This window comes from Ammospiza caudacuta, chromosome 11 (assembly GCF_027887145.1).
Source record: "Ammospiza caudacuta isolate bAmmCau1 chromosome 11, bAmmCau1.pri, whole genome shotgun sequence".
In the NCBI taxonomy this organism is placed as follows: Eukaryota; Metazoa; Chordata; class Aves; order Passeriformes; family Passerellidae; genus Ammospiza; species Ammospiza caudacuta.
In genome coordinates this window covers 14,465,558-14,477,709 of record NC_080603.1, presented here as the reverse complement: position 1 = coordinate 14,477,709, position 12,152 = coordinate 14,465,558, and the positions used below count along the sequence as shown (strand labels likewise).

Below are 12,152 nucleotides of genomic sequence, written 5' to 3'. Positions count from 1 at the left end.
TCTTGCATTTGCTACTTTAGTCTATAAAAATCAGCTTCTGTATAATTTGGATTTTCTTGGGATGAGTTTTCTGTATTCTTCCTTCAGAGAATCCTCATCAGCATCTTCCTGAGCTGAAAACTCTGGAATTTAATCTGCTCAACCATTCTTCAGACAGATTCAAACCAGTGCAACTTGCAGTAGCAGAGAGGACAGGAAATGGTCCCCAGCACCTCCCTGTGCTCTGCTGGGCTCTGAGCATAGGCTCTGCCATTCCTGCAGCCGTGCATCACAGCTGCCTGCAGATCACATCTGCCTGATGATTTCCACAGCAGCTTGGGCACCCAGGGCAGGAATATGAGCTGGTAAGTCAACATTACCCTCCCTTCTTCTCCTCATCTTTTCCTCCCAATGCAATGAGGGTAATTATGTGTGTCACAATTTTGTACAGTGCTTGTCCAGGACAAGCAGTGCCAGATTGTTTCAGCTCTCCAAATCTCAAACACCTCACAGGGAGCAGCAGAGCCCTGTGTGGATGTGCTGGGGGGGCATAGTGGTGACGGCATGAATGTGCAGGATGATTTTCTGGGTCTGGGTGTAGGCATGATATCCCTCAGAGGACATCCTCTGGCTAATGTTACATGGATGGAATCCAGTGAGAAATCCAAGACGGCTTTTCCTGCTCTGTGCATGGAAAATGTTCACTAGGGTCAGTTGTAGGGAAATCATGGAATCATAGAGTGACCTGGTTTGGAAGGGACCTTTAAGATGATCTAGTTCCAAATGCCCTGACTTGGACAGGCACAGCTTTCCCCGGACCAGGGGGCTCACAGCTCCATCCAGACTGGCTTTAAGCACTTCTAGGGATGAGCTGTCCACAACTTCATTGTGGCTTCTCTGTCTTTACCGGATAGCCCGAAGAAGTGGAGACGCAAACACTGACCTGAAACCAGCATCATTATATTCCCAGAATAACCACAGACGTTATAAAGCAGGATTTTAGTTCCAAGGTGCTCATTGAGGCAGTGGGCAGCGTGCAGCCGTGTCTCTGAGCACTGGCTGAGCTCCTTTCCCTCTCTCCCCAGCTGGGATGGGCGCAGGGTCCGGCGCTCCCCCCGCGGCCGCGCAGCGCTCGGTGCCGCTCCCGCCGCCCATAGCCGGGACACGGACACCCTCTGAAGTTCTGGGCATGCTGTGAGCCCTGCTTTATTTGCTGCTGCAAGAAAAGCCTTTTCTTTTAACCCGGCTTCCTTTGAAGAAGTAACTCAGGAAGCTTCATGGCCTCTCAAGGTAAGTGCATCTGTAGTCTGTATTTTTAGATCGTGTTTACACAGAACTACAGGCTTGTGCCTTTCCAGCAATCAGCAGTCTGATGAAACGAGCGTTTCAGGATAAAACCACATCAGTCAAAGTGCAGTTGTTTTGTCTTCCTTTAATTTTTCAGCATCCAGCATTCAAGAGGCTCCTAAGGAGACTAAAATTTATAGTAGGATGTTATTTAAATAAAATACATTATAAAATGTTAGCCTCTGCATTCAGTCAGAATATTGAGTGTTGGTATCTTGGTGTTTAAATCTGTCAATCTTGGTGTTGAAACCTGTCACTACAGAATGCTTGGCAAGGGTGGGTACTGAGCCAAGGGTGCCACTATTTTTGCACACTTCCCTATTTCATTTTGAAAATACCACATCAGCAAATGCTTTTCACATTAAGAACTGGCCAGAGATCTGATAACCCGCCATATGAAGAATAATAACTCAAGAATAACTGAATTTAATCAGATTACTCCTCTCTGGGTGTGTCTGTCATGTACTGACTTCAGCAGTAGCCATTGATTACTCAGAGCAGTGGGCAAACGTGCAGCATTTGATCTAAGCAGCCTTCACAATTAATTTTCTCCAGGTTTGCAAATGCTTCATCTGAGCAGAAGGATACAAATCTTTTTTTCTCTTGAGTGCAGCTCCAGGGAGGTCATTCTCTAGGCATGTGCAGAGACACGTGTTGGCCCAGGGAGTTTCAGCAATGTCTCACTATGTTTGCCACATGTTTATCTCCCTTTCTTGCCCTCAAAACACTCAAGACATTCTGCATTAAAACACTAAAAAGTACGCAGGAGCAGGCAGGTTTTACAGCATTGTTTTACCCTTGCAATGTAGAGCTTTTTGTTTTAAATTTTGTTTAGCTTTAGCCATGTAAGAGAAATGGGGTTTTGCATATTTTTCCTGTATATCAGTTAGGAGAAATGGTTAAATAGTAATGGTGTGGAATATGGTTTTTAGTATGAAGAAACTGACAATTCACCTCTTTCAGGAATATACAACTCCACAAATTATGTTTGTACAGAATACTCACTGTATCATATGGTAACTTTTAAGGTTCTCCATGCTAGTAATGAAATGGGAATCATACACAAAAATAGACAAAGTGTCAGACTATCTCAAATTGTCATTAATATTTAATGTATTTACTGTTTGTTTTTTGTATAGCTTAAAATTTGACAGGTAGAACTGCAATTTGTTGTCTTTTTTCCCTCTTTATTATTCAAGAATAACACTAACACTGGGCTACTTCGTGGCATTTCATGTAACAACAAGAGTTACGGCAGTAACAGAACCCTGTGAGGTAAAGTGATGCAGAAGAGGATATAAAATATTTATTACCCAGTTATACATTTTTAAAAGCCAGCAACAAATTCAAAGGGGTTACTTCTTCCTGTGGTCTCAGACTTTGAAAGAAAGCAGTGGCTGCAAAGACAAATTAAGATCAAAATATGATTGAATGATGAATCTTTCACAGTGAGTTCAAATAATACTATAAGATCTCATTTAAACCCACAATAGCAAAAAAGAGATTCAGAGTTAGTGCCAAAATTCCTTCTGGACCTCAGACCCCATTGTGTCTAAGTGTTGTCACACATGTGATAAAAATTATCAGTTTGGGGACTGCTTTCCTGCCAAATCACAGGGGCTCAGTTCAATACAAGGATTTGCCATTTGGATGGGGAGAGCTTCAGTTTGCTCCTCTTTGTTCCTGCAGAACAAGGCCAAGGAACAATGTACCTGGAAAAACTAGCAGGAATTTTTTGGTAATCCAGTGGTTAAGGTGGTGCCTGTGCTGTGGGAGAAGGTGCCCGTGGAGCAGATTGGAGTTACAGATGCCTGTGGCAGTAAATGCTCTCATTACCTTCACATTCCTGGCCAAGGTCACCATCACTGTGCCCTAAAGGACTTCTTGTGGTAGCAAACCAGAAAACACAGCATAATGATATCTGATCCATTCATTAAGATAATAATGAGTAATACACTATAAGGGGCTGTGTAGACTTTGATATCAGGGTTGTAATATCCAGCTCGGGGAATCTGAGATCCCTGGGAAGGTTATCTCTAATTAAGAGAAATTATGGGTGCCCTCAGGATGCTGGAAAGCATCTTGCTGGGAGCCAGCCCTCGGCAGCTCAGGGCACACAGGGCAGCTCACAGGGAGTAGGGCTGTGCTGAGGGGTTCTGGCCACCCTGAGTGTGAGTCCAGACCAGCTCCAGCCTTGCCACACAGGCTCTGTGCTCACCAGCTGCCAGAGCAGATCACGTGCCCTCCAAAACCACATCTCCTGATCTACCTTCATCTGCAGTGATTCCTGTTTGCAGTGATTCCCCTTTGCATGTCCCAAGGCAGCTTTATAATCTGTGCTCAATGTGTGGGACAATCAGGAGATTCCTATTGGGTCCTGGCATGAAGTACTGATATAATCACATGCAGAATGATGTTATTGTTCCAACTTTGATCCAAGAAGCTCCTAGCTGCTCCTTGGTCTTGATATTTCTGCATTTTTTCTCTTTCTTTCCTTGCAGAATCTCAGGGACAATCCAAACTCATCTTTAAGGATTACCTCCCTGGTTCTTCTGACACTCCTCAGCAGAATACGCCTGTTGAACCAACAAGTCTCTGGAAGCAAGCATCACACACTCATAATTTGCCACCTGGTCTGGAGTACCTGAACCAGGTCCTGAATCTTTCTGACTGTTAGAATTGTTACATTTTCCTTTTATGTTGCTTTGATACTCTGGAAGTTGAGGTTGTTTGGGTTTTTCCTCTTGGGGGGCGGGGTAGGTTGAGATGGAGAGGCTTTTTTGTTGTTTGATATTACTGTGAGATAAGGAACATAGGAGAAAGAAGCTTGCCATTCATTTTGTAGAAATTAGATGAGCATAAGTTTGACTGGCTACAAACTTGCATTAACTCTGTGTGAGGAAGATAATGCTAATGCCTGAGAGAGGAAAATGCTTGAAAATAGAGGCAGAGAAGTAGATCATAGGTGGGGAAGAAAAATGAATGCTTAAGTCTTCTCCCTCCTACTGCTAAACATGTGGCTGTCCCTTTTGCTCTGGGAACTCTCTCAGCTCCTGGAGCTCAGAGCACTGATGGTCTGCAGCTCTGCTCCACTCTTATGTGCTGAGTAAGATGTCACATGCCCTGCCTGGCAGGGGCAGGGACAGAATCAGGCCCCCATCACAGTCAGATCATGATTCTGTTACACCTCTGCTGTGTTTGCATTTTGGTGATGCTGAGGAATGTTTACTTCACTCAAGATGTGTATTTTAGGCACACATTCCTGCTAGTTTTGTATAGAAGCAGAAACTGAATGTATTTTATGTTTGAAGCTAAGTTACCTAGATAGCTAATGAAATGGGGAAACTCTTCAGAAGCAGTCTTTCATGTGGAGTGATGAGTTTCATTTCAAGATGCCTGAGCACAAAATGATGTGTGTTGTCAATTACACAAGCATTTGCTCACAGACCATGGAAGGTACATTTTTTAGTCTAAAAGTGATTGTGCTAGTCAGTGCTTGGCAGGTTACATATTCAGGCTCCTGTATGAACACGAATTACACCTCAGATTTACCCAGACAGTGCAGGCAAGCAAATACCATCACTCCATGTTATAGAAGCTTTGCATCTGACGTTAAAACAAAAGAGCAGGTCACTCTCAGAGCTACAGCTGGAACTGAAGACCTCATTCTTGCCTGTTTTTGGCCTGTGCTGCAGCCCTTGCCAAGGACTTTCAGTTTTCTCTGCAGTCTGAAATGTGGGAAGCGTGTGTGCAGTGCTGCTGGCTGGCATGTTCCCACAGCTCGAGTTTCCATGTGCTGCAGAACCTTTTGGTGTGTGATGCTGGAGCCATCCTGGCCCTGAGGGTAGTGAAAGGGGCTCCTTCAGGATGGATGGAGCATAAAGGAGGTCCCACCAGCAGGGAGAGGGCTGCCTGCAGAATGCATGTGGGATTCACAGCTGCAGGGGTAATAATCCCTTTGGATTTATCCTCATGGACTAAGATATTTTCACAGAATTAAATGCTTGAATGAAGATGTTTCTAGCAGAACTTGGAAATTATTTATGCTACTGGGAAAATTTCTAGAAGACTGTTTCATTCTGGTGCTGTGAGCACTGGGGAAAAGAGAGTCCAAACTCTTGGAAACAGGCACAGAGAGGTGCTACTGGAAGTGCACAGGGAACAGAGAACCTCCTTTAAAATAAGACTCCATCTGTTTTATCTGTAGAATAAAAACAACAGTATTGGTGAGGGAACCATACTGAGTGCCTAGGAGAGTAAACAAACTGTGGGAGACATATTTAATTTATAGAATTTCGTTACTAGAAGAAAGATTATATAGAGTGTGATTGTGCATAAATACAGAATAACAAATAGGAATTACATTCTCCAGCAGGATTGGGCAGGATAACTGGATAGATTTGAGAAAGCTGATTGTATTTCTCAATAAGACCATGATATGTCTGATACAAAGATTCAAATTTAGTTAGTCTCAGAGAGATCCTTACAGTTTGTTCTAAATAGCAACCCAAGGATTGGATGAGAGGAAAGGAAAATGTGTGTCCTGTAGGTAAAGGCCAGCCAGCAGCATTTCACTCTGCAGATCCACACCCAGAGTGAGTTCGGGTGAAGGAATCATTCTGATCAGCTGTTTGAGGTGCACCAGAGAAGGGCAAAAAACTGCTTCTGCCTCAGCAGGCACATCAGCTTTCTAAGTCTATCACTATTTAATAACTTCCTACAGAAAAAAAGTTACCTAAACTTCATTACTGTCTTCCAGATTACAGCCATAGCTCAGAGAGTAGTTCAGTGACCATGACAAAAATCAAATGAACTTTTTCCCACAGCAGGAGTAGACAGGTGAAACCTTGGAGAAGAATTTTCTGAGTATTTCAGCTGCATGTTGTGCCAATGCTCAGGTTTAACTACTTTGGTAAAAAGCTTCTTTGTTTAGACTTGTTTAGACTGAACAGATGTAAATTTGATGCCCACAGAATTGATCACTGAGAATTAGCTGTGTATAAGGAATTTTAACATACCTGAGCTGAAGGGGACTAGACCCTTGTTAAGCCAAAGGGCTCTGAGTGCTTTCAAATGCAAGTGCAGAATTCCCTCAATTCACAAGTGCCCCAATAAAAATGCATCAGAATAACTGCCTTGCATAAACCAGTGAAAGGCAAAACAAGGATAACAAGTGGTACTGCTGTGTTGTCTCAACATTGTTTATACATTGTGCACAGTAAACCAATCGACCAAAATCACTCAAAGCTTTTAACAATTCAGGGTCATTAATTTTCTTTCCCCTGTGAAAGTCTACATGGGAAAAAGAAATCCATGTTAAAATAAATACTAAAATATTAAAATAGCTCTACAATCTTTAACTTTTTTATTCTCTTTGCATCAGCAGAGCCCTTCCCATGAGCTCCAAGAGCTCTCTCATGAGACCCAAACAACAAACAGCAAAGATTCTTGGGAGAATATTTTTATGTCTAAATATTTTTTATTATTTCAATTACTGGCATGCACATTTCCAAGATTAATGAAAGGGATAAAGAGGTTCCTCCTTTTACCAGCTTCTCTTTGCAGCCTGAACTAGCTGCAGGAGCTGACTAGAAGTGACAAATCTCTGCAACAGTTTGAATATGTACCAGGCAAGATTTACCAAATTTAAAATATGCAGGCTCTGGAGAGCTGTGCCATGCTGGTCTCAGAAGGTCACTGTGTGCTTTGTGTCTGCAGCTGTGAGCAACAGCAAAACCCTGTGCCAAGCGTTCCTTCATCAGGAATTTACAGAAAAATTACTGAAAAGAGATTGGTAAAACCTAAAACTGTCACATAAAACAGGCATAAAATGAAACAGACATAAAACTGAAAGGTAGACTGGAATTAAGTCTTGCTGGTTTTATAGTGCTAGCAACTGTTCTCCAAGAAAGAATAATGTTGGAGGGCTGATAAGCACAGCAAAGCTAGGTGTGATGGCAAGCAGTTTTTCTCCTGCATTTGTAAACAGGTCGTGGTTACAAAGACATTTGTCAAGACATTTTTAGCCAGCTGAGTGTTTCATTGTTGTTTTGCTCATTCTGGTACTCTGGCATGACCATTGGCCAGATTCAGGGTGCAGGGCTTGTGTTCCAGAGATCAGAGTGTTAAACTGGTGTGTGCCATCGTTGGCATCCCCTGCCTGCCCTGCTTTGCTGCTCCAGCAAGGTCCTGTGGGATGTGGCCACTGCATATGCTGACGCTGAGCCCAGGCTCATTCACTCCTGCACTGCCATGGTGCCCAGCACCAGCCTTGGGTTTGGGGTGAGGAGCTTCCCCTCTGACAAGGAGAGCATGAGGAGCAAGATTGGATTCTGCTTTCTGTTGCTGTTGTCTGCCGTATTCCCCCAGTGAAGATTATTTTTCTTCAAGTGTGTGGATGAATTACATGGCCACAGCACCTAATGTCACATTCCTCAGCCATTATTTCAGAGTGAAGTCCAAAGTGTGACTTGAGATATCCTTCAGGCACCCAACCTGTGCACCTCTGTAAGGAAAGAGATCTTAATTACAAGGAGATGAACAATAAAAATAGACATGTGACCACTGGCAGCCCCAGACCTATCCAAGACCCACCATCTTGTTTATTTTTTTTAAGCAGCTGGACCAGATAATTATTCATCAGCAAGTGGAGCTTCTGGAAGGTATGGTGCAATCCTTGTCACCCTTTAACAGTGCTGGTATGCGGGTGTCCCCAAAAGCCATCCAAGTCTTGCCCCCAGTTCACTGAAGTCACTGTGAAACCTCCTGCTGCCCTGTGGCAGGCTGTTATGCACTGATAGGGTGGGGAAGGCTCCCTTTATTGTTTGCCTGTTTGCAGCAAACCACTGAGGGGTGAGTAGTCTATACAACAGTCCTAAAATCACTCCCTCAGACACCTCCCTCTCAGTGTTATTAAAGTTTGACCATCTTTCCAGTCCATGGAACAATTTATCTAACATTAAGTAACATAATGTGAGGAACAAAGCAAAGAGAGAAACGAAGAACAGAAAACATAAAATTAAGCAAAAGATTTTATAATTATTTAGTCTCTCAGAATTTCAAAGTAATGAACAAGTATTAAATACTGTAAAATGTTACTACGAGTAAAATACTGTGGGATGTATTTCTCCCATTCAGAATGGTTTTGGCCTGATTCTCAAACAACGTGCTGGGTCAAAGCTTTGTCACTGAGGTGGGGTAGTCTCAGGATGTTACCTTTCACAAATGATAATGCCAGAAAAAGCCCAGACCAAAAACTCAAGATCTGAATTCTCTGTTGCAATACATACTGTAGCGTACAGCAAATCAAAGTCTGAATTAATTCCTTCAAAATACAGACCTGGCACTAGTATTTCCCTGTATATTTCCTTTGTGTTGCTACTTCAAAACAATTTTGAAAAAAATCTTTGTCACAGACTACTAGAATAAATGCTTACATATATACACACTAACATTATACTGAAGTAATAACAAAGATTTTGTTATGTTAACTTTCTACTTGTTTTGCTTTATTAGCCATACTTGGCACAGAGACCTCCAGCAAATACGAGATAAAGAACCCCCTGGGCCAGAGGGTTTACTTTGCAGTGGAAGAGAACGGCTGCTTTGACCGCAAGCTGTGCTCACCCCTCCGGGCCTTCACCATCAGCATTGCGGACAACGCGGGCCGCGAGGTGATCCGCGTCATCCGGCCCCTCCGGTGCACCAGCTGCTGCTTCCCCTGCTTCCTGCAGGAGGTGAGGGCATCCCCGACGCCCTCTGTGCCAGCATCGCGCTGGGCAGCTCCTCCAGGCTGGCAGGAAGCAAGTCAGGAATTCACAGCCCCCTTTGGGTGGACACAACTCTTGATGAACGAGTTCTGTTCCCTCCCTTCCTCCATCCTCCCTTCTGTGGGACCTGGCTGTGCCTCCTCCCTCCCGTGGGACCAGGCTTTGCTGACACCCCACACAAAGCTTTGGTGTCTGGTGATGTCTCTCCAGTGAGCTGACGCCCCAGGACGCTTCTTGCACTGACACAGGCAGAGATCACCCACTGAACTCCACGAGGGTGGAGGATGGAAACTCTGTGAAGCCCACTGGGGTCGAGGGTGGGACTTGGAAGCAGATCTCTGAGGAGGCTGAACCCCTGAAGATCTGTTTCTTCAGGGCCATATATTTCTGGGAAATGGCAGAACATGGAAGTAAGCTGCTTGGAGTGAAAAATGTGGATCCCGTAGAGCATCAGGTCTTTCCTCTGTATTTTTTGACTCTCCTTTATTCAGACATCTTGCTTGTGTTATGAAAATATTTTACAGGTTAGCTCATCCACTTACCTTCTTAGCACTTATCCTTGTCAGGAGTTTTAAAGAAAAGGTCCTTTGGTAGTACAGGTACTTAAAATAAGCTTGTAGAATACTGCCTGAATACAATAAATTTTTTTCCCCGTTTATAGCTTTTTATAAAGTCTTTTATTGTATGTAAGGTGTTGGTTTCTGATGCAGTTTTTGAGTTTCATATTGTCCACTGTATTTAACAACACCATCTGCAATATCCAGTTCCATGTTTGGTAAAATGATATGTTACTATACTCAGTAGATAAATATCTTGTCATTATATAAACAATACTCTATCACGGAAAAATACATTAATATAAAATCAGCTAAAACATTTTTTTGTTTTCTTTTGTTTGCTAGTTAGAAGTTCAGTCCCCACCAGGTACAGTAGCTGGGTACGTTGTACAGAACTGGGATCCTTTTCTGCCAAAGTTCACTATACAGAATGAAAGCAAAGAAGATGTGCTAAAAATAATTGGCCCATGTGCAACCTGTGGCTGTTTTGAAGATGTTGACTTTGAGGTATGTTTTGTACAAGTGTTAACAATTTAAAAGTTTTACTACTTTGAATAAATTTCTCAAGTGAGGGGGAGAATGAGAGATACTTGAAGAAACCCTGAACAGAGTTTTCTGATGTGAACAAAGTGCTTTGCTTTAGTTAAGAATCTTAAAGGAATTTTTGGGTTTATCAACTTATCAACTCATTAGCCAAATTAGAAGACTCCAGTGGGTATTGTCTGAAATTTCAGTGTACTGTATGAAACATGCAGATGGCTGCATAATTGAGAACATCCCTGACCCTGAGAGGACAGTGGTCCACAGCAGTGGGCCTAGGAGAATGTAAAAAACAGGAGAGAGGAAAAAACCGCACAACTCTGTGAAAGAAAGGCAAAACTGGCATAAACTTTGAAGATTGCTTTCTCCCACTTTTTGTCCTCTCTAAAGATGCTGATGTTTCCAAACTCGAGGCCCTTTCTTGCGTGCCACTCATAAAGGGAAATTTGACACTAATAGAACATCGCAGCAATAACAATAAAAGGAGAAGCTGACAACTATAGCATACTCAGCATGTCAGGACACAGTCATTAATTCTGTGGAGATGTCATCAGTGTGCACTTGATTTGTTTACATTTATGTCTGTTCCTGTTTTTCCTTTGTGCAGGTAAAAACTCTCAATGAGATGACAACGATCGGCAAAATTTCCAAGTATTGGTCGGGATTTGTCAACAACGTCTTCACCAACACCGCCAACTTTGGGATCCAAGTCCCTGTGGATCTCGATGTGAGGATCAAGGCAGTCATGATTGGTGCTTGTTTCCTCATTGTAAGTGTGCAGGTGGACAGGCAGACCTATAGAAATGTGCAGACTGGGGCCAGAGGAGCCCTTGCTGTCAGCCGAGAGCTACAAAAATGCAAATGCGTTGGAAAACCAAATCCAGTGCCTAAAAGATAAATTAACTAAAACATTTTAATTTTTATGTCAGCTGTTTTTTTTAAATGTTCTTAAATTTTTGTTTATTAAACTGTTTAAATAGTATTACACATGCAGTTTAATATTTTGTACAGAAGAATCAAATCTTAGCATACATTTCAAACCTACCAAACTCTCCCAAACCCCTTATTGTGTTTGAACAACTGTATGAACCAAAAAAAGATTATGTTGTTTCTAATGGTCATTTCAAAGCAATTCAACAATTCTGTTGAGTGTTGTATGTAAGATCTTCAGGTCATAGGAAAATTCCTACAAAATTATTTTGTGAAGATAACCATAAGAACTATATGAGAAGGAGAATACTCAGTGCTAGGGGTAAATATGAAGTTAAGATACATGTTTTCTAGAATTAGAAATTGATATTTGCTGTGTAGCTCTTTTGCCAACATATTTGTATTAAAATGAAATAGTTTCAAAATAATCTCTGATACTTACATCAGAGACTACAAACCAAGATTATAATACTAAAATTATTCACTGAAAAGTGTTTGCTTTAAAATTCCAACAACAATTCAGAAATTTTGCTTTTAGTAGGATAGAAACGACAGTTAAGATTTTCAGATTCCCCCTTCCAAAACTGTTTCTCAGTGGCAGTGATAAAAAGTGATTGACTAATATAAATACTTTATGTAACAAAAGCCTGCAAGTAAGACTTTTGATAGTAATTTTTGCATTTTTGTGCCTTCCATATCTAATGCATAGTTTGTTTATTTGTAGGACTTAATGTTCTTTGAAAACTCTTTGGATGGATTATAACAAGATGACAGAAACAATGAAATATGCAGAATCTGTTTCAGTAGGTAAAAATGAACATAAATTGATCTTCTTGCTTTGAAGGCTTATATATTTCTAATTCTTTTTCATTTTCTTCCAGAAATCACTTGAGCTTTGGACATGATTTTGAACTGCAAAAATCCTTCTTCCTTATAGAAAAGACAGGGACCTAATGATGATGTTTATTAAAATATGTCTCATGTAAATAATAATTTCCCACTTATATTTTTTATGTGTAATAGCTAAACA

The 12,152-nt window shown here is 41.8% G+C and overlaps 1 protein-coding gene across 1 annotated transcript; it reads left to right on the top strand.

Moving 5' to 3' along the window:
* Positions 1 to 1,256: 1,256 nt before the first annotated feature.
* Positions 1,257 to 11,885, top strand: LOC131562512 (phospholipid scramblase family member 5-like). Its single transcript, XM_058812298.1, has 7 exons — positions 1,257 to 1,269; positions 3,828 to 3,979; positions 7,946 to 7,988; positions 8,842 to 9,062; positions 9,998 to 10,159; positions 10,800 to 10,961; positions 11,847 to 11,885. The coding sequence occupies exons 1-7, from the start codon at positions 1,257 to 1,259 to the stop codon at positions 11,883 to 11,885; spliced, it is 792 nt and encodes a 263-aa protein (XP_058668281.1).
* Positions 11,886 to 12,152: the final 267 nt, after the last annotated feature.

What these genes read in the sequence shown, in the direction of transcription:
- LOC131562512 (XM_058812298.1), top strand. An exon ending in GCAAGTGGAGCTTCTGGAAG is followed by an intron (nt 7,989 to 8,841) that starts GTATGGTGCAAT and finishes TTGCTTTATTAG; the next exon opens with CCATACTTGGCACAGAGACC. An exon ending in TTGGTGCTTGTTTCCTCATT is followed by an intron (nt 10,962 to 11,846) that starts GTAAGTGTGCAG and finishes GTTTATTTGTAG; the next exon opens with GACTTAATGTTCTTTGAAAA.